This window comes from Panthera tigris, chromosome B3 (assembly GCF_018350195.1).
Source record: "Panthera tigris isolate Pti1 chromosome B3, P.tigris_Pti1_mat1.1, whole genome shotgun sequence".
Lineage (NCBI taxonomy): Eukaryota > Metazoa > Chordata > Mammalia > Carnivora > Felidae > Panthera > Panthera tigris.
The window spans coordinates 53,574,462-53,601,296 of record NC_056665.1 but is presented as its reverse complement, the minus strand read 5'-3'; the positions used below and the strand labels follow the sequence as shown (position 1 = coordinate 53,601,296).

Here is a 26,835-nt window from a genome sequence, read left to right as displayed (position 1 = left end):
AAAGGAAAAGAGATTGAAAAAACTGCATCAAATAAAACACTGTGTAAAGTTTACAGAAATCAAATTTTAAAAGAACACTAAGGATCCCAGTCTATCACTGGTTACAAGACACAAATATTTCATTAAAAATAAAAAAAAAAACTTGCTAATAAACATATTCATCTCTAACCTCCATAGCAATGAAAAGGTAAAGGTATTTCCTGAATTCACACAACTAAATAATAGAAGAATCTGTTATTTCTAATGCACTAATTATATTTCCTCCCTCCCACATTACAAAAGAATAGTTTTAATTTCAATTCAGAATAGCCTAATGTTTATTTATGGAAGAAATTCACAAATATCACACCTCTCCCCAAAAATACCTTTAATGCAGTAGTATGGAGGGCGTGATATGATATACATTATTGCAATTTGGTGTCTTATTCAGACCTCCCTTTCAAAAAACAAACCTATTTCATTTCCTTTATTGCTATAATGCAAATATAAAAGCTTCACCATTTACAATACATTTCCTACAATTTAAGCTAATTTTGTAGAGATTATTAATAAACCTCTCCAACGTTAGTTGGGAAATTGTAAATTCTTAGCACTTGACTTATAAACAGTCACTCTGGTAGTTGTGGACACAAACATACAGAGAAACCCCAAATATGTTAGATTCTGTATAATGAGTTAATTTTTTTAAATGTTTATTTATTTTGAGAGAAAGAGAGTATGCACGCAAGAACAGGAGAGGGCAGAGAGAGAATCCAAAGCAGGCTCCATGCTGACAGCAGGGAGCCCGAAACCGGGCTCAAACTCACAAACCGTGAAATCATGACCTGAGCCCAAGTCAGATGCTTAACCAGCTGAGCCACGCAGGCGCCCATAATTTTTAATTGCTGTAGAGCAGAGATCCTCAATCTCAGCATGGATAATTTTGAACCAGATGATTCTTTACTATGGAGGCTGTCCTGTGCATTGTAGGATGTTTAGCAACATGTCCTGCCTCTACCCCCTACATGTCAGTGGCCAACCTAGTTGTGACAACCCTAAATGTCTCCAGACATTGCCAAGTGTCCTCTGGGGTCAAAAACGTCCCAGATGAGAACCACTGCTTGTGAGAAACTTTTCCGGTTAAAGGCTAAGCTGTCACTTAGAGTATAAAAGTCTGCCCCCAAGACAACTCCATTGGTCATTTAAGAAAATAAGTTCAAAAGAACAACTCCAGGTATTATAAGGAAATGAGTGCCTGGTTTGATGAAAACAATGGACGCCACTCTTCATTCTATATCCTCAGCCCACCTCTACCACCTATACTGACCACATACTTCAAGGTCTCTCTGTAATAGCTCTAGAGAGATCATGCAATGTTGGCATTAACATTTCTGGTGATGGAGAATGAGGTTTCCATTACCAGACAGCTCTAATTACTAAAAACAAAACACAACAAACAACAACAACAAAAACCCACTTCTTTATACCAAGCTAAAACTCCATCTCCCTGAAGTTCTATCTCCTTGGTTCCAGTTAATTTCTATACCTCAATTCATACTTTCCTATTATTTGAAATTATTCTCCCTGGTCTCTGAAAGACCATAAGAGGGGAATCAGGCTGAACCTTGAAGAAAACAGCAACTCTCATTGGTTATTAGGTGAATAAAGGCACAGGCTGCACATTCACTGTTTTAAACACATGATTTGTTGAATTCAGTAAGTTTATGTTCAATAAAATTCAAAGAATTTAAAAAATGTTTTATTAGTTAAAGCAAAGTACATGACAAAACTTTTTAACCTTATGTGCCAGAAATGATAGTCAACATCAAAAAAAACATATTTAAAAGATTACAAAATAAGTATACTAATACTGTTCAATGGAATAAACTGTTTGTAAGAACGTCCATGTACTGAATATCATTTTAAATTTTGAAGAAACAAAGCAATTTACCCTCGATAATTAAAGTCATACTGTTACAAAACATTCTGGTTAAAGTATGAATCAGATTCTTTTTAACTCAATAATATGTCCTTTGTGACTGTGGTTAAAGATGTATCAGCATTACACTTAGATGCACTGGAGCAAAGAAATATTCTAGTTGTCCTCAGTCAGAATCACGTTGCCTTTTAGTGACTTTTTAAAAAATTCTCTTTTCAGGGCACCTGGCTGGCTCAGTTGGTACAGTATGTGACCTCTGATCTCAGGGTTGTGAGTTCAAGCCCACATTGAATATGGAGACTACTTTTAAAAAACAGTAATAAAGTAAAATCCTGAGGGACGCCTGGGTGGCTTAGTCGGTTGAGCGTCCAACTCTTGATTTCGACTCAGGTCATGATCTCACAGTTTGTGAAATTGAGCCCAGCATCAGACTCTCCTCTGACAGCTCAGAGCCTGCTTGGGATTCTCTCTCTCCCTCTCTTTCTGCCTCTTCCCAACTCATTCTCTCTAAGTCTCTCAAAATAAAAAAAACATTTTTGGGGCACATGGGTGGCTCAGTCAGTTGACTGTCTGCTTCAGATTCTGTTCCTCTTTCTCTCTCTCTCTCCCTCTCTCTGCCTCTCCCCTGCTCACACTCTGTCTCCCTCTCTCTCTCTAAAAATAAATATTAAAAAAAAATGTTTTAATAATAAACATTTTTAAAACAGTAATATTAAAAATAAATAAAATCCTGAGTGCCCCCTTCAAAATAAAATAATCCTCTTTTCTATGGATAAGAACCTTCAGAATTCCTATTCACCAACAATATTTAAGATATTCGGCAACACTTACTACTTACATATACCAGATATTACAAATATGAGTATAATGAGTATGCTGACTTCTTCAATTCTGATAAGATGTCCAAAATACAGATACCATTACCCAAAACTCTCATATGAGCGAAAATAAGACTGAAACTCAGAAAGGTAAGATAATGTGCCTCCAAGCTAATAGGGGCAAGAGGTGTAATTCAAATCTAACGCATTTAATTTCAAGTCCAATGTTCTTTACACTGCAGTTGATCTTTCAAAGTTATTCCAGAATAACTTTACTTACACTTTATATGAGTTAATATCAAATTCAAGGGACACAGTTTTATTTACAGTCATGCAAGAAAAAAACCCGGGAGGCATCTATGGTTTTTGGTTGTACTTCCAAACTAGAAGGAGAAAGACTGAATCCTTTCAACAGCTAGCTCAAATTTAAATTCCTTTTTAAAGAACTTAACAGTGAAATAAGCAGTTACCTATGGCTTTTTAAAAATAACCTAGTCAAGGGGCGCCTGGGTGGCGCAGTCGGTTAAGCGTCCGACTTCAGCCAGGTCACGATCTCGCGGTCCGTGAGTTCGAGCCCCGCGTCAGGCTCTGGGCTGATGGCTCGGAGCCTGGAGCCTGTTTCCGATTCTGTGTCTCCCTCTCTCTCTGCCCCTCCCCCGTTCATGCTCTGTCTCTCTCTGTCCCAAAAATAAATAAAAAACGTTGAAAAAAAAAAATTTTAAATAACCTAGTCAACAAACATCAACCTTCTTAAAAAGGATCCTCCAGCCCAAATAGGCCTTTGAATTTCACTTTTGAAAGAAAAGAATGTTTTTCATCAATACACAGTGACATTTCCTTTAGTGACTTGTGAGAATGATGTATGTAAATATAAAAGAAAATAAAGGATGAAGTGCAAGAACCAAAGACATTCCAATGTTATCACGATGACAGACTTTGTTATAAACAAATTCTTCACTCATTCATTCATTCATTCAATATTTATTTATTGAGGGCTTGCTATATGTATTAGCAAATAACTAGACAAAATAATACTATGTACTTTCATTCTGTATCAAGACAACACTGTCAGTAATAAATATAAAAGACCAAAAGGAAATTAAAAATAAAGAAAAGCAAATTGAGTTTATTTTGGATGACTGCAGCAAAACACACCGGGTAAAAGACTCCTTACTTCTATTTCTGCAGATTCCACCCGGTTTTCAATTATTTCGATACATTGTCTCTTAGCTGGTGGTTCTTCGCTTATAACAGTTTCTTCAGCAATGTCGGTTGCTGGTACTGTTAACACTGAAATGAAAAAAATGTATACATTAATTCATTTTCAGATAGGTTTAGTAGAAATAAAACTATCTGTGACATTGTTGACATAACTCCTCTAAAATAAGTATGTTCCAAAATACTATTTTCAAAGCACTGATTTGCTTTCTATGAGGATATCCATATCTGTCTTTGTGGTGCATTTTTAATGAACTTGTTGTTTAACACACCTACTTATTTTTTTTAAATTTTACAGATAACATATTCATTGTATGGCTGAAAATCAAAAAAAATGTTTAATAAGCCTAACAGATAATCACTTTTATTGATTTATTATTGTTGTGTTAATTTATACAAAAACATGAATATACATTCTCATTTTTCTTTCTTATACAAAAGGTACCATACATTCAAATGCACATATAATAGATACATTGCTCTGCCTTTGCTTTTTTCATGCCATGTATCTAGGTTATCTTTCGTCAGTATACACAGAGCTTTCTTTTATTTAGCTGCATAATATTCCAATGTGTGGACACATCATTATGAACACTGTCTGTTTATAAACTTTGCCTGTTTTTCTTTTAGGTTGTTGGACTTTGTCCCTAATTTTTAGTATTTTTTATACATATGTAAATACACAGAGAGAGAGAGAGAAGCTGTCCTTGCTTTGCATAGCAAGCAGTGTGGGACCATAGAAATGACTGTGAGCTGGAACCACACAATTTTGATAATCAATGGGGGAAATCACAATTGTTTTAGAGTCTTTGAAGTTTTTTGTCAAAATATTAAAAATTCTGTCATTTACAAATGCAAACAGAAATGAAAAAAAGTAAAATATTTATTTAGTACACTGTAATTTAAAACATTAGAGATATTGAGATTTAAGTGTTTTATTTCTTTTAACTCATATCACATTACACTTATAAATTAACTCAAGAAGAATCGAGAGCCTTGTATCTGCTTCACTGGACTGTCTGCATAGTCCGTATATATTCATATGTCAGTTACACATTTTTAAATTATGGGGGCTTTAAAAATTTATTTTAATATTTAGTAAGCTCTTCTCATTGCTCTTCTTTCCCAAAGTTTTCTTATTCTTCTTCCCTCCTCCTCCCACTAATATAAACTTCAGAATCTATCTGGCCAGTTTCAGGAAAAAAACCTGTTAGTCTCTGTTATGGGATGAATTGTGTCCTCCTCAAAATTCAAATGCTTAAGTCCTAAACCCCAGTACCTCACCATATGACTGTATTTGGAGACTGGGCCTTCAAAGAGGTAAATCAGGTAAAATGAGGTCATGTGGGTAGGCCTTAATCCAATAGGACTGGTGTCCTTTTAAGAAGCAGAGATTAAGGTACAGACAACACACAGAAGGAGGGCTGACCACATGAGGACACAGTGAGAAGGCGGCCATCTGCAAGCCAAGGAGAAAGGCCTCAGAAGAAACCAAATTTGCCAAACCTTGATCTTGGACTTCAGACCTCCAGCGTTGTGAGAAGATAAACTTTTGCTGAGTCGCTCAGTCTGTGGTAATTTGGTATGGCAGCCGGAGCAAACTAAAATAGTCCTTTTTTTTTTTTTTCATATCACCCTACATTTATAAATTAACTCAGGAAGAATGGAGAGCTTTATGACAGTGAATCTTCCTATCCCAAAACATGACATTTCTTCCATTTGTTCATGGGATGAGATTAGTCTCTATAATGTCAGGTTTTAGAAACACTATATCTGCTCGATATAAGCAAATACTGTGAAAGTTTTCTTATTTCTATATAATTAGAATTAGTTCTGTGAAGCTTTGTGAAAGTATCTTGGATGAGCCATCAACAGATTTCTGCAGAATTGGAAAGATCTCTGCAGGCTTCACAAGTCAATGGTTTCCTCTTCTGTTACAGTGACAAACTTTTTTCCTGAGACGTGGTGGCTCTACAGTGCTATACTTCCTCTGTCACTCTAAACCAAACCTGGTTTAGGAGAACTTCTAGCTCCAGCCTTTCCCTTCCCTAATTCCTTCACTGACCATGAATGAGCACAGTCTGTGCAATCCTAATCATTGTCTAAAAGGTTATGCGTGTGCACACATGTTTTTGTATGTATTGGGGAGGGGATGCTGGGTACATGGCAATGCTTGCTCAGATAGGAATTTTCTGAACCTTCTCTTTCTGCTTCCTTCAGCATTCATGCACTCCTCTGCCTCAGCCCTGCTTATGGCACCTCCTACACAGACTGAGCCCTGTCTTGCTGGGAGTGTATATTTATGCTAATGCCTGAGCTCAATCCCTTTTCTTTTCTTGATGCACCTCTGTGAGTTTCCATGGCTCTAATGGTCTTAGATGTTTTTGGCAGCATTTAAAATATGGAATTTGTGGTTTTCTCAGCCTTTTAGCGTCCCTGAAAATGTAGTCGGGGCTTTTGTTGAATCTTACTACTCTCAGAGGTTTCCAAGGGGAAAAAATGGGAAATTACAAACAAAGATGCTAAAAGTGGCCACCACATTCCTACTACATGTCCTAAGTCCAACTTCTTTGTAAGGAGCCTTTTCTTACATGGTATGATATGTGAATTGCAATAAATGACATAAGAAATTATTGTCCAAAGCATATTCTGAACTATTTATTTAAGCTCTTTTTCCAACGGGAATACTTTGGAGCCAGTTCCTCTTTCCACCTCTTATATACTCAGAGAAAGCAAGCTAATTTCAATAGTAGCCTAAAAAGCAGATAAAATTAACCAATCAAGTCTACTTCAAAAGGTTGCAAAAATATACTTTAAGGCAAAAATAAATGCTTTGAAAAACATATCACAATTTCCCGAGCCTTGAGAATAAACTCAAACTTTAGGCAAATGTCTACTACCAACCTTGCTGTCCATCTGGCATGGTCACAATGATGGGCTGACCTATCCCACTGGTCGGGATGGAGTGCAAGTTTCCAAGCTGGATGCCATCTGTAACTATTGTGATGACTTGCTGGCCCCCCGAGCTAACTACTTGCTGAATTGCACCATCCACAGATTCTGCGGTAACTACCTCCTCCGTAGCCACTACTGGAACAAAATATATATGTAAAGATCATTGAGCATATACAAAAGTACAGATAGAAGTTTATTTTTCTTTGCTACTTTGGCTTTCCCTGTTCTCTTACACAGAAACACTGTTACATGGTTTTTCTTAAAGGCAGTCTCCAGTGGTGCTGTGCATACCTATATTAACAACAGACTACAAGCCCCACAATTTATAACTAAATGAGTTCTGACTATGCATATGTATATTTAAATAAGTAATATCTCTTCATTTAGTTATATGAGGCACAAAATTTATAAAATCCTCTGAGGTCACAGATATAACAAAGGTTATGCTTGCTTAATAAAATTCTACAATCCAAAAGAGAATTTTGTATGTGGTTATACTCCATTTACGTTTACGTATGAGACGATATGCATTTCCATATTCAAAGAAACATGGAAATTTGTATTTTTCAAGTAAACAGAATAAGCATTATTCCCTTTCTGGATTGTGTGAGCAAGGGTTGCCTTGGTAGCAATGGCCTACAGATCTAGTACTGCATGACAGTAAATAATACAATACGTTAACATTTATATAAGTAAAATCCAACACTATGTTCTTAATAGAGGCTCAGAGAGGATTCTGACATCTGAAAGCAGCACCCCTGGCCTTGCTTGGGTAAAGAAATCACAAGTTAATGCTGCCAAAATCCTTTCCCACAGGTAATCCTATGCCCAACTACTGATCCCAAACAACATACACAGGAACATTCATAGCAGCTTTACTCACAATAGTCAAAAACTTGAAACCAACCAGATATCCATCAAAAGCAGAATGGATAAAAAGACTGTGGTAGATTCATGCACTGGAATACTACACAGCAATTAAAATGACTAAATGCAAAACATGGATAAATATGACAAAAACCATGCTCAGTGATATAAATCAGATGCAAAATATATACTGTGGAATTTAAGAAACAACAGATGAACATAGGGGAAGGAAAAAACAAAAAAAAAAGAGAGGGAGGCAAACCATAAGAGACTCCTAACTTGAAGGATCAAACTGAGGGTTGCCGGAGAGAGGTGGGTGGGGGATGGGCTAGATGGGGGGATGGGTAATAAGAAGGGCACTTATGATGAGCATTGGGTGTTGTATGTAAGTGATGAATCACTAAATTCCACTCCTCAAACCAGCATTACACTACCTGGTAACTAACTAAAATTTAAATTAAAACTTGAAACATGAAAAAAATAAAAATTAAAGTTAAATGAGAAAAGAGCAGAGCCCAAATTAGGACAACTGCCTGGTACACAATCTTAAGAAGAGAATTTTCCAGGAAAGGAATATTTGATGAAGGGTTATATATATTTATCATAAGGAAGGATACTCCATAAAGCTACAGACTTTATCTTATGTTTTTCATACATGCAAGGCTCTGTGACTTTAATCTTATGGGATCCAAGGGGATCGTTTTTTTTTCCTTTATGCTTGGAATGCTCCTTTTTGGTTATTGTTTTTTAATGAAGCAGATGTACAATGTGTGATTGAGGCAGAAATAGAGCCCATGATTTGAGATTTTTCTCAGTCATTTTGACATCAGCAAATGTTAAAGTATAGCTTCCTTGACAGTCTAGGAAGAGGCACTACATACATTAAAAGTTGAAAATTTCCTTTACCACTGGAGCATGTTAGACATGTTGAGTCCCACACTGACCTTACAAGTCCCTACCTGTGGCCACAATAATTGGTACAATCCACCACGAACCTGGAGTAGAACCCAGGGTTCTGGCTTTGAAGTCTGAGCGGCCAAGCCCACACTCCTCCCCTGCTTTGGATTTTGTGCTGTGTGGCCTTCCGGATTACTGCACTGGACCAGTGTGTAGGGTGCACCAGCCAGGCCAGCAGGCCACATCCCCAGGTCTGTGGGGTGTGCAGCACCATCCTACTGCCACAACGAGGGAAAGGTGGTGTGAGAGAGGGAAAACTGCCTGCCGTGCTCACTTTTTTAGGTCTCGATTTCCTTACGGAGCCACTGCGGGCATGTAATAAAACTTTGGGTTTTTTTCTCCTTTTAATCGTTCTCATATAAATTTAATTCTTACTCCAGCTGGAAGATCCTAAGGGGTAGAAAAGAATTTTCCCCTCCCTTCTCCTACATGGTATTTTAAGTTCATCAAAATATACAATACTACTTTAAGACTGATGATCCCCAGAGGGGAAATAGATTGGGGCACAGCAAAATGGGTAAAGGGGGTCAGTTTTATAGTGATGGGTGGTAACTAGCCTTTTGGCAGTGATCACTCTGTGGTGTTTACAGATGTTGAACTATAATGTTGTACACTTGCAGCATTTATAAAGTTATATCCCAGTATTACCTCAATAATAAAAAAAAATAGGTAATACTGTTTTAAAACTCAGTAACACAGTTTGGATCAGTCTTTTTTTTTTTTTACTTTTTTTTTTAAATGTTGATTTATTTTTGAGAGAGAGAGAGAAACAGGAGCACGAGTAGGGGAGGGGCAGAGAGAGGGAGACACAGAATCAGAAGCAGGCTCCAGGCTCTGACCTGTCAGCACAGCGCCTGACACGGGGCTCAAACCCACAAACTGTGAGATCATGACCTGAGCTGAAGTCGGACACTTAACTGACTGAGCCACCCAGGCGCCCCTGGATCAGTCTTTATAGATTCTAAGAGTTGCTCAAAAAGCTCTGACAAACCTAAGGCTAAGGCTATACTATGCAAAAAGAGTAACGATTCACATTATGTGGCTATCAAGCAACTGAAATGTGGTGGTCTGAAGTGAGATGCTACTGTTAGTATGAAATTCACACTGAATCTCAAAGGCAGTATGAAAAAAAGAAAGTAATATATCTTACTAATAATTTTTATTGATTTCTTATAGAAATATTTTGGATATTTTGGGTTAAATAAAATATATTATTTAAAAAACAAAAAATATATATTGTGTACTTCCCATTTTTGAACTAAACAGTGATTACACAGGAGTAGTCACTTTGAGATAATTCAATAAACTGTAAACTTATGATATATGCACTTTTCTGTATGCATATTACATTTCAATAGAGAAGCATCAAAAGGAAAAATGACACTAATGGATTACAACACAATGAATCTTTAAAAATCCGTTTCTCCTTCATGAAAAAGGAGAGAAAGGGAGAAAGAAGAAATATCTTGATAGAAGAATGACATCTAATTAACAAAACAAGAAAAATTATCATTGTAACCTCCAATGTAATAATTGACTCAAGCAAGGGTCACTAACGGATGTTAAAACCACTGAAATGTTCTGAGAAACAAGATATTCATATGTTCTCAAAGTATCACACCGAAGATTAGTAAGAGGAAAATGTGCCTATAAGGACCTGGCAGTAACCACTCTCACCAAGTGGTCATTATCAGGATGGCCTGACATGTACCTCCTGACATGATGCAATGGGAGATTACAAAATATCACTTGTGTTCTTCCTGGAAATGTTTGACCTGCATCTACTTATTAAGAAACAAATGAATCCGGAATGTGAATGATCTTCCAGACAATGGGCATAGACTCTACAAGGATTTCAATGTCAAAAAGAAAATGGAGGGGCACCTGGCTGGCTCAGGTGGTTGTTCAGGTCATGAACTTGTGGTTAGTAATTTCGAGTCCCAAGTCGAGCTCTGTGCTGACAGCTCAGAGCCTGGAACCTACTTCAGATTCTGTGTCTCCTTATCTCTCTGCCCCTGTCCCACTAGCGTTCTGTCTCTGTCTCTCTCTCTCAAAAATAAACAAACATTAAAAAAAAAAAAAAGAAAGAAAAGGGAGGCAGCAGGACTGTCCTAGGTTTGGGGAGAATAAAGAGACACAACAACCAAATACAATATGTGAAATTTGGATCCTGGAGGAAAATAAACAAATACTTACAAAGGACATTTTGGGGACAACTGAGAAAACTTGAATGTGGACCGCATGTCAGATAATGTTACTACATTAATGTTGATGTTTTTAGGAAATATAATGGAGCTATGAATATGTAGCAGGCTATCCTTGTTCTTGGGAGATATATGATGAAGTATTTAAAGGTGAAGTGTCATGATATCTGCAGCCTACTTTCAGATAATGTGGTAAAATAAAAGTGTGTGTGTGTGTGTGTGTGTGTGTGTGTGTGTGTACACATGCAGGTGTGGCAAGATTTTAACAGTTGGTGAGTACAGGTGAAAGATACAAAGTTTATCCCCCAATTTTTCTATGGGTTTGAAAACTGTCAACCTAAAAACTGTTCTAACATAACTAATTCTGAAAAGAGAAATCACACAAAAACTATTCCTTAACGATACAGGGTTTTTTCATGTATTATTTGAGGCAACACTTTATAAAAAGAGTAATTAAATAAAACCATTCTCTCCTGAAGTCATGTTACCTACCATTCAGATGCAGAGTTGCTCTAAAACATGCTAAGTTGCTACCAACTCCCAGTAGAACATCATGGGTTATCAATGAGCTCCTTTTTTAGAAAAGGCAAGGTAAGTTATTGGGACCCCAGTTTTCAAAGATGTACTCATGGCAGGGTGACAGACTTGGCTGCCACCCTGTTACTCTGTTACTTGGTAATCAAGGGTCACGATACAAACTGCAGAAGATAATACTGAAAACACAAAAAACCTTTATGTTTTGAGTTCTCTCATTTTTGTTTCTCTTAAACTATAATTAGGCTTTATCACCAAGCACTTAAGAAAATTTCAGGAAGAGAATTATAAAATGAAATGTAGGCCACAGTAATATATTCAAAAGAACAACTACTAAGGTTTTCAAACACATTAACTATTGCTTTGATTTTTTAAAAAAATATATCCATATGAAAAAGAAATGTTCACTCTGGTTGAATGCTAACTACAAGTAGTAAATGCTTTAAAGCGTAATCATCTCTAAGAAATTTCTGAGATCACACACAATCAAGGCACAATTCAAGAACTTTCATCTTTGCACTATTCGCAATGACTGTCATTAAAATAATAGAGTTCCTCCCTTTCATCTGAAAAGTTTTCTTTTTTAAGTTGTACTATAGTAAGGAATTTAAGAAAAAATTATAAGAAAACCAATTACGTAAGAAGACAAAGTGTCCCTCAGAAACCCTATGAACAACACAATAGTGAAATGTTGAAACATGTAAGAATAAAAGAGAAACCCTAAAAACTTTAAGAGTGTTAATTAAAATACATACAGGGGCACCTGGGTGGCTCAGTTGGTTGAGCATCTGACCTTGGCTCAGGTCATGATCTCACGGTTTGTGACTTTAAGCCCCACATCTGGCTCTCTGCTGTCAGTGCAGAACCCACTTCAGATCCTCTGTCTCCCCACCCCCCACCTCTGCCCCTCCTCCACTTACACTCTCCCAAAAATAAATACATCTAAAAAAAATAAATACATACATACACACACCTCTAAATGTTAAAACACCTCTAAAGGATAAAAAAAATTAGTGTACTATTTACTGGTCTAAATCAAAAGTCAGATTGTTATATACAAAGAGAGCCTAGATAACCTGCAGCATCTTTGAAAATATCTGAGATCTCTTGTTCAACAAAACTTCTTAATTATAACACCATAAAAGCCTAATAAGACAGAGAAAAACCCACTTTTAAGATGTTCTAGGGATTGAAAATTCTACATATAAATATTTCAACACTAGAAACTTATGCTCACTAAAAACATTTCAAAGGTATTGTGCTTACAATTGAACCTGAAATTAAAAACAAAAAAGCAAAACCAAAACAATCTTATAAAGTCCAGTAACTTATCCCTTAAAGCCAATTAATTCACTTTTACAGATCTAGTTTAGGAACAGCAAAAAAACAATGTGCAAAGGGGACCTGATTCAAATTTCACTCTTAGGAGAAAGGAAGAAAAGAGCCACCAGGTGCATTATACCTCTAGAAAAACATCTTAATAAAAATGAACAGAAGTTGCTCTAAAGAAAAAAAGAAGGGTGGTCATAGATGTCTATTTAATCAAGAGATTATGTAGTTGGGCTGCAAAAAAGAATAAGGCTAAGCAAAGCAAAATCAATATAGGACCTCACGCTACAGCCAAAAATTAGTGTTTCATGAAAGTTTATTTTAAAAGGACCAGACAAACTACACTACAGCTGTAAGGCTTACATCCAACCAATCAAAACTTCCAATTCTACATCCCAAATAATTCTCAAATCTATTTGCTTCTTATCTCTTTGCCAAATCCTAACCCATGCTACCATTATCTCTTCCCCAGCTGACTGCATTAGACTCCTAACTGAACTTCCTTTCAGAGTGTGCCAAAGTAATAATCACTTTAAAGGTCCTTTATTTATTTTTTTTAAGTTTATTGATCCATTCTTAGAGAAAAAGAGAGAGAGAAAGAGAGCATGCAGCATGGAGAGGGGGAAGGGGCAGAGAGAGAAGGAGAAAAAGAATCCCAAGCAGGCTCCATGTTGTCACCACAGAGCCCGACGCAGGGCTCGAACCCACAAACAGTGAGACCATGACCTAGGCCGAAATCAAGAGTCAGATGCTTAACCAATTGAGCCATCTATGTGTCCCAAAAGTCCTTTATAATCTTACTTTCAACCACCAGGAGTTACTCTCCCATTTGCCGGGCTTAGCCACACTGGCCTCTGAAGTCCCCTTACAAGCTCTTTCCTGCCTCAAAAGCTTTACACATGTCCTCTTCCTCAAATACTCTTCCCCCAATGTTTGCTTACTAATTCCTACTTAATCTTTAGTTTAAATATCTCCTTCTAGGAAGATTCTCTGGCCCACCAGACTAGGTTAAAATCCTGCATTCTTTGTATGTACCACTAATGACAGTTATTTTATCTGATTAATATCTTGTTCTACCAAAAGACTACATGTTCCATAAAGGTTGGGATTGTATCTGATTGTTTACCATTTTCTCTCTAGCACCAAGCAGAGTAATGAGGTCAAAAGAGATGTTCAACAAAAACCTGTTCAATGCATGAATAAATATTTTCTCATTAAAAATGAATGGCTGTTTATAAACAACAAGTGGAAATTTGAGCACAAAAACAGTTTTCAGTGTCCATCACAAAACATGATCTATCCCTCCATGAATTTTTATTGTTTGTACATTTTTGTTTTGTTTTAAAGCAGAGAGAAAGAGGGAGTGAGGATGTGAGTTGCCTGAAGTTTTGATTTTTTTAATAGAAAATACCTATAAGAGTGGCCTGTAAGCTTTGGTAGAAAGACAGGATAATATAGCTGCCTCTGCTTATTAATAAATACAGCATACTACATGGCGGTGGTTTTCTTCATGGGGCAAAAGGCAGCTGCAACCTCCAAAAGAAAACCTTTTCACTTTTTTGTATCTTCATTTTGGAATAATTTCCAAAATGGAATGAACTGGAATGGAGTTCTTATCTACCTAAATCCCTAAATCCCCATCCATTAAAGAAGGACAGAGGAGCAAAACACTCCTCTGCTTCAACAGACACACCTCAGGAGTAAAAGCAAGAATGGTGATGCTTTTGTTTGATATAAGACAAAATGATAATCACAGAAATAGTTATTCCTATCACAAGCCAAATTATACACATTCTAGAAGAGACAAGTCCACTGATACCAAAAAACTGCAGTATATTATAGTTGTCACAGACATACATACAACTTGGGAATCAATCAGACCCTGAGCACAGAACTTTTTTACCACTTAATGACCATGCTGTTTAGGGCAAAATTATTTAATCTCATGAATCTCAGTTTCATCATATATAAAATACAAGCACTACTTTATTTCCCAGATCCTAACTAGGATGTCCTTGAAAAAAAGTACACATAAACATTTCCTAAAATCGAGATGAGTCTGACAATTGATGTTAAAAGAAATTGAACAGTCAAGAAATAATTAGCCTGAGCATGTAGAAATTGAGTGGTGAGAAGATATTTCTTTATCTGATTTCACACCTCAGCTGAGTTATTTACACTGGTGGCAATGTACTCACCTGAACTTTAACTTAATTCAAGCTCTTAAAATATCTTCAGAAAGATTCCACTATGATGTAGCATTAAAATGAAAAACTACTGCGCTCAGAAGATTGTATGCCACATGCAATAAAAGTCAACTGAAATTCCTAATCTCTCAGACTAGACCATATATAACATTTTCAAAAGTAGAAGTTAGAGAAGTTGGTATGACTAACTCATGGAGCCAAATATCTAAGTGTCGAAATTTCAGATGACCTTCAAGAATACCTGCTTAATTTTCAGAGATATATACTTTAAGACAAAACATTTAAAGTTTAACCAAATAGAAACCACCAATGAAATTAATGTTCTTTGCTATGCTTATGCAATGACAAAGATGCTAAGGAGATCTAGGTATAGGCTATAAAAGCAGCATATCAACAGGGATTCTGAAAAATCTTAAGACTCCCAAATAAAAAGGAGTAGATTCAAACACTGATTATGATGCTGAAACTGGAGAATAGATAAATGTTTATTAGCACTAGTTAGTAAAAAAACAGAGAGAGAGAAGAGAGAGGTAGGTACATTTTTCCCCCTGAAAAAAATACACTTTTCAATCAGAACACCATAATGAGTCAAATCCAGTAATGAAGACCTTCAAGCTTTTGGGTGAGGATTCAATGAGATCATAAGTAAAACATTTACCATGGTGCACAGCATACACAGTAAGCATTCAATGACCTGTTGTTGTTATTTTTATTATTGATCACAATTTGAAAACACACTAATTTAAATAATGAATGACAACAAATTATACCCCCTTACCCTGGCCCCCTGCCTTCACATGGCCATAATCTGAAATCTGCTCACTTTAGCCCTTTATATTATCTTCCTAGCCTTGTAAATATTTGAGTCTCCAACCTTTTAATGTACGCATTTGACTTGTTTTTCTAACCTGGAGTTTCTGAAGAATTGGACAATGGAGCAGATGCTTCAGCTAAGGCAGCTAACGTAGCTAATACTGATGTGGAGGAGTTTCCAAACTGAACAGCTGATACACCTGTTTCATCTACGAGAAAAGAGAAAATAGATTTAAAAATTTTTTAATTTTAAAGGAGCTTAATTCTGCATTTTTCTGATATTCTATTTTGCTTTATTCAATTCTTAAATGAAGCTTGGATAATAGTTTTGTGAAAAACAAGCTTTGATAGCATTAGTTTTTGAAAGATAATATTGTAGCTCATTTTGCAATATCATCTTTCTTGATATTGTCTCATAAAAATCTTTTTTTGCCAATACAAAAGAAAACCAAGTGACTGATATAATCTTACCCTCATTCTCCAACAGTCCTTTCATAAAAGGAGGAACACCTACTAAAGCATAAAATCCCAACAGCTATCCTATATGCATCTCAATACCTGTTGCCTTGGATGAATTTTCTGAAGATACCAGACCTGTTAGGTTCACCACCCCTCCAGGTCCGATGATAAACTGTGGTGTGGCAGCATGTATCGTCACAGTGTCAGGACTCTCAGGGTTTGTGTTGATTTGGTTCTGCATAGCAATCTAGGGGCCAAATCAACACAGTGTTTTCAGAATTACAACCAGAACATAGGGCACAGATTCTCAATGCAGTACAAACACAAAGGAAATTCTAAAATTTAAGAAGAATCCTATAATACAAATGAAAATCTTTGTATACAGTCTACTGAGAGCGTAGTGGTAAATCAGAGACAGGAATTTACATCCTAATTCCCTGTTAGGTAAAGCAGTAAAATCCCATGAGAAAAGATATCTGAAAGGCTTTCATAGAACACAGTTGGATATTTTGCTGCCCTGTGGCTATAGAAATTATATTACTTAAATTATTTCCTCTACTATATTCAGCAATATATAACACTATACATACAAAGCATGTCCTTCGCAGGGCACTTGTTATGATGAGCACTGGGTGTTTTACGTAAGTGAATGAATCATTGAATTCTACTCCTGAAACCAATATTGCACTGGATGTTAACTAAATATAATTTAACTAAAAATTTGAAGGGAAAAAATAAATAAATAAAGCATGTCCTCCCCAATTAATTCTTTTCTATCTTCAACCCTGGCCCCCAAATTGCACTCCTAGGAGTAAAAGAATTCCAAGAGGCACCACAAAATCCATCTTCCTGAACATATAACATCTTTTCAGTAGAGTCAGAAGTGTCTTAAAGAAAAGTTCTACTGGGAAGGAGAACAAGAAGATAGGCAAGAGGTTGTGAGTAAAGATAATTTACATCAATGTTGTGTAGCTAAAAAAAAGAGAGGCAATACTGGTTATTTAAAAAACCTGTCTCAGGGCGCCTGGGTGGCTCAGTCGGGTAAGCACCCAACTTTAGCTCTGGTTGTGCTCTCAAAAGTTGAGTTCGAGCCCCACGTCGGGTTCTGTGCTGACAGCTCAGAGCCTGAAGCCTGCTTCAGATTCTGTGTCTCCTTCTCTCTGCTCCTCCCCCATTTGTGCTTGGTCTCTCTCTCTCTCTCTCTCTCAATCTCTCTTTCAAAAATAAACATGAAAAAAAAAAAAAAAAAAAAACCTTGCCCAAAAGCCATAAGTAACTAGGCTCATAAACAGATTTTTTTTTGAGGATGATGAAAAATAAAAGAAACCAATCAAAATTATAAAGACTGCATCAATTACTCAGAGGGCAATTTTATAGTTGCTAAAGGAAATTTTTAGTGGAAGTTTAACATATTTTGAAAAACCACATTGTATCCAAATATGCAACAAAAATAATTAATATAATAAAATGTCTAGAAGGGGAATTCAGGAACTTAAAAACACAGAAAGTAATCACCTTATTTAATCTTCTAATGTTACATGTAAAGACTATGGTCTCAGAAAAATGAATAGCAATGAACAAAGAGTAAGTGAAAGAGGAAAGGACTGTCCAAAATAACGAAATCCAAAATGAAAAGCTAGAAGCTAAATAGCTCAAATCACCCCAAGACAGAGATCCTTTTATTTTCTCAAATTAAAGCCAAAGGTTACCTGTAATATCTCTGCCAAATCTTCATTCCCGTTGTCTATTGAAATATCAAACGCAGTTTTACAAAATTTACTTTGCGTGTGTACATCAGCACCATATTTGATTAAAAGTTCCACCACCTCTTGATGATTGTGTTCTGTGGCCCAGTGCAGAGCTGTCATCTTCAACATGTCCTTTGCATTAACATCAGCACCATGCTATAAATATATTGCAAAATAAGATATTTCTACAATATGAAATATAAAGAATTCCAAATAGGAAAATACTAGCCACTATGCTTTAAAGCAATAATGTGCTACTAACATGATCGGCTATTTTTTGTGTTGAATAATCTGTATGTTCCACAAATCTCCACACATCTGTCACTTAATCAGTTTTCTATCATGCTAACTTTGCCAACTGTTTTCCTTCTAATTTCTTAAGAGTGCAGCAATGATTTTTTCACTCACCCGGAGGTGAGCATCATGACATAAAATGGCATAAGAAGTGAAGGACTGCTATGAGCACTCCTCCAAAACCCTCTTTAATTCTACTCCCTTATTTATACAGAGATAGCCTCTGCTTTCAAAACCAGTATAATATAAAAAATAAAAGGAGCTATCCTTTTATATAAATAAAATATATATATGTATAAAATATATATATAATATATAAATATAAAATATATATATTTATATATAAATAAAATAAAATATATCCTTTATATAAATAAAAAAGGAGCTATCAGGGATGTACTGTCCAATGTGGCAGCCACTACACACATGTGGTTAAGCACATGAAATATGGCTAGTCCCAATCGAAATGTACTAAGTATGTAAACACACACTGGAATTCAAAGACTTAACACCAAAAAAAAAGGATGTAAAATATCTCATTAACAATTTTTACATTGACTTCATGTTGAAATGACAATATTTATATATATGAGGTTGAATAAAATATAATATTAAAATTAGTTTTTACTTTTTTAATGTAGGTAATAGAAAATCTAGAATTACATGTGTTCACATTTGTGGCTTACACATTGTATGTCTGATCTAAAGGTTATAATAAAAATCCTTATTTGTATTATTTATTTGTTAATCATCCAAGCCTTATGTTTCCTTCCATATTTTAACTGTGTCAAGTAAGACAAAGCCATAGTCCCTCATCATAATGGAAACCAAGGTCTCAGAAATCAACTGTCTGACTTAACTAAGAACATACCTAGAGGAAGTTCTTCTTCTCCCACAAAGAAAGCTTTAAGATAATTTTCATTTGATGGAATTACATACAAAAAAAATGAGGTAACATAGAAAAAAAAAAGTAGATATTTAATAAAACTAGTTCCCTTCTCCCTCTTACAAAACCATAAATCCTTTGAAGGCTGACTTTCAAAAGCAAAGTGCAAAAAGAAAACACATACCTTAAGTAAAACCTCTACTATGCTGGCATGGCCCTCAGAAGCTGCCATATGTAATGGCGTTCGGTCCACTTTGGTTCTCGCATCCCTACTTACACCAGCTCGGAGTAGTACTTCTGTGGTGGAGTAATGCCCATACTGTGCTGCCAGATGAAGTGGAGAGGTTCCCAGCTATACCGCAAGAAAAAAAAATCCACATTTATAATTGTGGTTTGTTTTTTTTTTTTTATATTTATTTTTGAGAGAGAGCAAGTGAGAGAGAGAGAGAGAGAGAGAGAGAGAGTGTGTGAGCAGGGGAGGGGCAAAGAGAGAGGGAAACACAGAATCCGAAGCAGGCTCCAGGCTCTGAGCTGCCAGCACAGAGCCCAACACAGGGCTCGAACTCACGGACCACGAGATCATGACCTGAGCCAAAGTCAGGCACTTAACTGACCGAGCCACCCAGGCTCCCCTATAACCGTTTTTTAACACACTTCTATTACTACCTTCTAGTTTATATTTTCTGTTTACATAGCAAACAGATTATATTATCTGTTTACAGAGTAACTCAAAACTCAAGAAAATAATTTATGCTTACCACATATTCGTCCTAGAGAAATTCCCATACATTTCTCAATGAGGAAGAAAAGTCAGTATTTTATTTAATTCAAACTTGCTTTTTTATTTAACAGATAAATAGCATGAACAAAATTAATTGCATCATAAATTAGAGATAATTAGGGTTTGAGAAATTTTTCTAAGTACTGGAATGTTTTCCCCATATCAGTCACACAAAACTAATTTTCATCTATGAAATTCATATCAAATAAATATAATAGTGTAGATTTTGCATTAAATTGTTTTTGAAGCACTTAAAAAAATAAATTTATTAAAGCAACTCAGTGATCTTTTTAAAGAAGTTCATATAATCATTTTTCAAGGGAAAAACCTGCTGAGGTATACTTGCCAAAGGTGAGTCAGGACAGACCCAAACAGAGCCCAGTTCTCCTGAAACTCTTGCATGTGGTATAGCCACTATAATAACATTAAATTCACAGTATGCAGGGGAAGTAGTAAAATGTAAGTTAGGAAGAACCTTATCAGAGGCATATACTTTAATAGGTGAAACTCAGAATTAAGTTACACACATTTAGAGGCATAGAAAGTCCCTATTAACTCTGATTACCAAAGGCACTGATGTTCCAAAGAACCAAGATAGTTCACTAGAACATGAAATTTGTTAAGATCACTACTATAATGATAGCAAGTAAGATTTCTGTTAAAGCACTTTCCATGGCAAGCACTATTCAAGAGTTTCTTTGGGGAACATTCTTTTTTTATTTTTATTTTTAGAAAGAGAGAGAGAGCATGCACACGAGTGGGTACAGGGGCAGAGAGGGAAAGAGAATCCCAAGCAGGATTCAGTGTGAATCCAGACGTGGGGCTCAATCCCTCAATCCTGGGATCATGACTTGAGCTGAAATCAAGAGTCAGGCGCTCAACTGACTGAGTCACCCGGGTACCCCAATTTGGGAAGTATTCTTGTAAGTTCAATTGTTGCCTCATAGATCATGTACATGTTCAAATTTACTAGGAACTGCCAAACTCCTCCACAATGTTTATAGCAATTTACACATATCCTCACCAATGTCTGAGACTGCTAAGCTTTTTTTGGCAAATCTGGTAGATATGCAATAGCATTTCATGATTTTACTTTGCATTTGCCCAATTATTAATGTAGTTGAGCATCTTTTCACATTTATTGGTCATTTGAACTTTCTCTTTCATTTGACCGTAACAAGTCATTTGCCCAGTCTTCTTTGCCTTGTGTGTCTTTTTTATTGCTGTCATGGGAATTCATTATGTGTTATTGATACTAACCCTTGTTAAGATCCTTTTGTCTGGGGGGTGCCTGGGTGCCTCAGTTGGTTGAATCTGACTCTTGATTTCAGCTCAGGTCATGATCCGACAGTTCGTGGGTTCGAGTCCCACATTAGGCTCCACACTGACAGTGTGGAGCTTGCTTGGTATTCTCTCTCCCTTTCTCTCTGCTCCTCCCCTACTCCCATGCATGCACCCACTCTATCTCCCTCAAAAATAAACATTAAAAAATTTTTTTTCTAAGATCCTTTTGTCTTGATACACTATAGTATCACTGTGATATGTTTAGATATAGATTTGTTTTTTAATTGTTCCTCCTATAGATTAGCTGGGCTACTTGAATCTGAGCTGCTCTCTTTCACCAGTTCTGGAAAAAATCCCACCCATTATCTCTTAAAATTATTTCATCCCTCTTCTCACTATCCTTGTGGATTTTTTATTAGATACATTAGACTTTCGCATACCAGCCTTCATGACTTCTGAGATCTTAAATTTTCTATTTTTCTGTATTCTGGATTTTTTTTCATACCTTTCAGTTTATTAACTTTCTCTTTAGCTGTTCCTAATCTATTAAAATCTTATCTAGAGGGGCACCTGGGTGGCTCAGTTGGTTAACTACCTGACTTCAACTCAGATCATGATCTCACGGTTTGTCGGTTCAAGCCCCACGTCAGGCTCTGTGCTGACAGCTTGGAGCTTGAAGCCTGTTTCAGATTCTGTGTCTTCCTCTCTCTCTGCCTCTCCTTCACTCCTACTCTGTCTCTCTCTCTCTCTCTCTCTCTCTCTCTCTCTCAAAATAAACATTAAAAAATTATTTTAAATAAAAATAAAGAAACAAATAAATAAAGCTCAGGTCATGATCTCACAGTTCGTGAGATAGAGCCCTGCATCAGGCTCCAAGCTAACAGCACAGAGCCTGCTTGGGATTCTTTCTCTTCCTCTCTCTCTCTGCCCCCCTCCTGCTCACATGGGTGCATTCTCTCTCTCTCTCTCTCTCTCTCTCTCTCTCTCTCTCTCTCTCTCTCAAAATAAATAAATAAATAAACTTAAAATCCTTGTCAATCTGCTCTGGTGCTAGTTGTTCCAGTGAGTTATTTTCCAAGTTGCTTTGTGTCCTTGTGCATTTAGTCATTTTTGACTGTTCATTTTCCTTGAAATTTCATTTGTGGATACTGTGATGAAGGCAGGTCCCCCGGGAAGAATATTAATTTGCTTCTTCCAGGAACCTGGGGTAACCTCAATCCAAAGACTATTTTAAATTCATTTTTCAGTGTACAGTTTTTCAGAATGCACAAGAATTTATGAGTTCAGGTGACAAATGTGTCCAGGGATGGCTTGTGACTCCAAATCCTCATCAATAATTTTTTTCTTTCCATTTGGTGACTTGTTTCAAGTCAGTTCATTTTCCTTGCAGTGCCCTAACAACAGGGCAAGCAAGGGCAGGGACAGAAGTAGGTAGGAAGAGGGAAAGGGCATTTCTGGTTTACGCTTACACAGAAGGTGCATCTCTTTGGGATTCCAGAATTATGAGGAAAGGATTTCTTAGGAGGCTTCTATGAGCAGTCTCAGGTCTCTGTCTCCAGTAACCCATGCCAGTGAGGTGGGCAAACAACAGGCAAATTCACTGAGTTCAGCAAATATTCTTAGGGTCAAAATTCTCTGGATTCTGGTTGTTTGCTTAGTTTTGCAAGTTAATAATTCCTTATTTTCTTTCTAACTCATTAGTGCAGTAAAGAAGATTTTTTTAAATAGTTAATCAAAAAACGCTTTATCTTTTAGAAAGACAAATGCTGAAATATTTATGGATGAAATAAAATATTTCATAGAATTTGCTTTAAAATAATACAGAACAAAAAGTGGATGAAGTTATAGAGGAAACAAGATTCATCATTTTTTGGCATATTTGGTAATTTTTGAAGCTGGCTGAAGGGTATGCAGGGTTGATAGATACTTGAAATATTCCATAATAAAAAATTTTTTGTTTTTAATGAAAAACAAAAAAGAGCATAGGACAAGTATACCAGAAACAACAAAATCAAAAATCTAGAATTTTTAGTTGTTCTCAGTTAGGCAGGTTAATCCAGATTCCTAACCCTTCACACTCCCAAGACCATCTCTTTTGACTTACCCCAGGAATTAAGTACAATTATGGTTTTTATCTTCCTCACAATTGCCTTCTGTAGTTACTAGGAACATGTTCCCATTCCTTTCTTCCTCTTTGATCATGTTTGCAATAGTGTTACAAGTATCAATTGAAATATGAATATATTTCCTTTTTAGGAGCAATTATCACCTTAACCTCAATCTTTATCTGTTATTTTCTGAATTATAAATTCTACCTGTGCCATTTATCAGCTTTAAATTAAATTCCAAGCGCTACATTTTATATTCACCCTAAAATATTGAACTCCATAGTTTAAAAGAAAAACCCTTTTGTAGACAGAATATCTAGATAAGGTTGTCATATATACATGACATAAAGATACAAATCATTTCCTTTAAAAGTCAGCTATAATTCTAAAACTACAAATTTGCAAAAAAAAATTTTTGTTGTATATAAATACAATACTGACTTTATCTGAAAAAACTAAACAGAAGAAGAAAGAAAAAAAAAAGAGTACAACATTAAAATCATTCTTTACCCAGTCTGTAGTAAAAGGAGCTCCATTTGCCATCAAAATACGAACTTCATCATCTTGACCTGCTCGAGCCGCTTCTAAAAGCTTCTTCCCCAAATCTACCAGGGACATCTAAACAAAACAAAGATGAATTTAACATCTCTCTTCATACATTATGACATGATTATTTTTCTTGTATCTTTATTAATACCAATTCTCAAATATCCCTCTAAAAGTTTGTGAAATGGTTAATCTGCAACTACAGATCACACAAAAGCAATTTATATTTGAATTTTTGGAACAGATATTCCCTTTTTCATTAAGTTTTTACCTAGCATAATAAAATTAGTTTGAATTCTCCAAATATAGCTAGTAAACACAGATGAGGTAAGCAGCAGAGAAGGCTTGTCTAATATTTAGGAGTGATAAGAAACTGTTTTCACTGGAGTAGTTGCAGCAATAGTTTTTCATAAAAGTAAACAGAAATAAGGTACAAGATACTGTCCTCTGTAGTTGATGAAAATTAAAATAAATATATCATAACAGCTTTTTGCAATGGTAAATCAGTAGATGTACTCAGAACGTAAAAATAATACTTTGAATGATTGCACAGTCAATATACATTCAAGTTCTTCCAGAAAAGGACACAATTCACATTCAAAGAAAATGCTGAAAAGAAAGTTGAACAGTATTATCAAAAGACTACATGTCTCACTAAGAACCTAGAAAGTTAAGTATACTTCATATCTTGTATTCAAGATACCTGAAAACACTAATGTCACAGGCCAGAGTTGTAAAAGTGTGTGGGAGTGGGGGTGTGGAGGTAAGTGGGGAGTGTATCTTCTTGAATAAGAAATACTGAAATATATGTTAGGGAACGATCATGAAAGGGTACACAAGTGAAGAAAGATTTGAATGTATCAGAGATGCTCAAATTCAAGAGATGATAGTTTTGAGGAGAAAAAAGGTCCCAAATTCAGAAAGACTATTCAACTGGAAAGCTATTCAATGATATTATATAGTATCCTTGAGGAAAGGCAAACAGGTACGGTTTGAGGCCTGGGAGGAAGGGAAGATACTGAATCCCTGAGATTTCCACGGGGAAAAATGTGCCCGTGTTATGAATTTGCCTCAATAAGTGAATACCCTTTGAGAATTCAGTAGTCAAGGGGAAAGAAGTTCTAAGAAGGGGATGTGAGGTTGATTAGTGTATTCTAATCTTGTATGAAGAGGTATTATTCAAGAAGGAGGGTAGAGGACTATGTATGTATGTATATATGTATGCACGTACATATGTACATACTTACGCGAGAAGGGAGTTGACAGAGCTTAGAGAGGTTATTTATACCAGGAAGGACAGACTTCATTACATAATTAGAAGAGATGTTAGGGAATGTAAAAAGATTGATTAAAAGATGTCCCTTGAAAGAACAGATTTATGCTTACATTACTGTATTTTTTAGTAGATTCTACAACATGAGAATAACCAAACACAGAAGGAGTAAGCAGAAACAGGTACTAATGCTGGGAGGCTTGCACAATGATTAAGTGAGATGAACATGTCCAAAACAGGTATTTGTCACAAGGCAGGAAAGAACTTCTTATAATTATTCAATTTATAAGGATAAAAATAATTTAGAATATATTCCATGGTGAAGAAGAAAAACAATCACATGAATTTATGTGTTTGATGTGGGGGTTTTTGCATGCTTTTTTTGTGTGTTACATTTTCACCCCTGAATTTCTGATTTCCTTTCTGTTTTCTTCCCATTCTCTCATACCTCAATGGAGTCACTGGAACCCAAGATACAAATTAATCCTGTTAAAGACACTATGATCTAAAGAGATTACTGATCTCTTATGAAGGATTCTTCCCAGGAAATATGTAGCAGGTGGATAGTAAAAATTTACATTACACTCAATAAGCAAAGAACCTGCAATCATTTCCTACAAAAGGCAGGGTAAGGCAAAAAGAAACTGACCTCTCTTCCAAAAAACTACAGTAAAATCTAAACTGGCCACACTAACACAGTGACTCCACTTGTATCACCAAAACTTAATATAAATGTGGTTTTATAATGAAATAAATCTTCACCCAAAATATACCCTTTTGAGTATGTCTACACAGGTAATATAAAATCAGTTTGAATTCATTCAGCATGCACACTTCCAGATGACTTAGACATCTGGGTATAGGGATTTTTCTCATTTTTGGAAGCTGGGTTGTCTGCCTTTTTCTTAATGTTTGTAAGCATTCATAACATACATTCTGAATATGAGTTCTTTGTCAGATACAATATTATAAATATCTCCCTCCAGAACCTGATTTCTTGACTCTCCACCCCTTTCTTTGATATCACATATTATTTTCTATGGGTAGATAATGAAACCTCAATGTACTAAAAAATTAAAATAAAATAAAATAATAAAATAAAATAAAATAAAATAAAATAAAATAAAATAAAATAAAATAAAATACAGCAAAGGAAAGTTTGCCATAAAAATGAATGTAAGAAACATCAATGTTTTAATTACACAAAATTTTGGTCTGATTCAAAATGAAAAGGGAAAAAAAAAAAACCACCATGAACCCAACATAACAACAATCAAAGGACATGACCATATATTTTCCAAAAGAGAAAACAAATAATTCATAAGCATAAAAAATGTTCAGTGTCATAACAGTCAAATAAATGTAAATAAAAGTAATTTCTGATGCAGTCAAGAATGAGTTGAGACTCTCACTTCCATATATAGTGACATAATGTTGATAGCAGTATAAAGGGATCAGATTTAAAATTTTTTTAATGTTTATTTATTTTTGAGAGACAGAGACAGAGCGCAAGAGGGGGAGGGGCAGAGAGAGAGGGAGACACACAATCCGAAGCAGGCTCCAGGCTCTGAGCTGTCAGCACAGAGCCCAATGTGGGGCTTGAACTCTTGAACTGTGAGATCATGACCTGAGCCGA

At 35.8% G+C, this 26,835-nt stretch overlaps 1 protein-coding gene across 7 annotated transcripts in view; it reads right to left on the bottom strand.

The window, feature by feature from the left end:
* GABPB1 (GA binding protein transcription factor subunit beta 1) overlaps window positions 1–26,835 on the bottom strand; it is a 78,520-nt gene that overhangs the window by 5,430 nt on the left and 46,255 nt on the right. For 4 of the 7 annotated variants that reach the window (XM_042988882.1, XM_007081838.3, XM_007081839.3 and 1 more), the window contains exons 2-8: window positions 23,891–23,998; window positions 19,392–19,559; window positions 17,989–18,183; window positions 16,379–16,526; window positions 15,916–16,029; window positions 6,859–7,044; window positions 3,911–4,026 (exon numbers count right to left, since the gene is read on the bottom strand). In XM_042988882.1, coding sequence (XP_042844816.1) covers window positions 3,911–4,026; window positions 6,859–7,044; window positions 15,916–16,029; window positions 16,379–16,526; window positions 17,989–18,183; window positions 19,392–19,559; window positions 23,891–23,998 — 1,035 coding nt within the window. The remainder of the gene's footprint in view (window positions 1–3,910; window positions 4,027–6,858; window positions 7,045–15,915; window positions 16,030–16,378; window positions 16,527–17,988; window positions 18,184–19,391; window positions 19,560–23,890; window positions 23,999–26,835) is intronic. The other 3 variants (XM_042988883.1, XM_042988885.1, XM_042988886.1) reach the window with 3 other exon arrangements.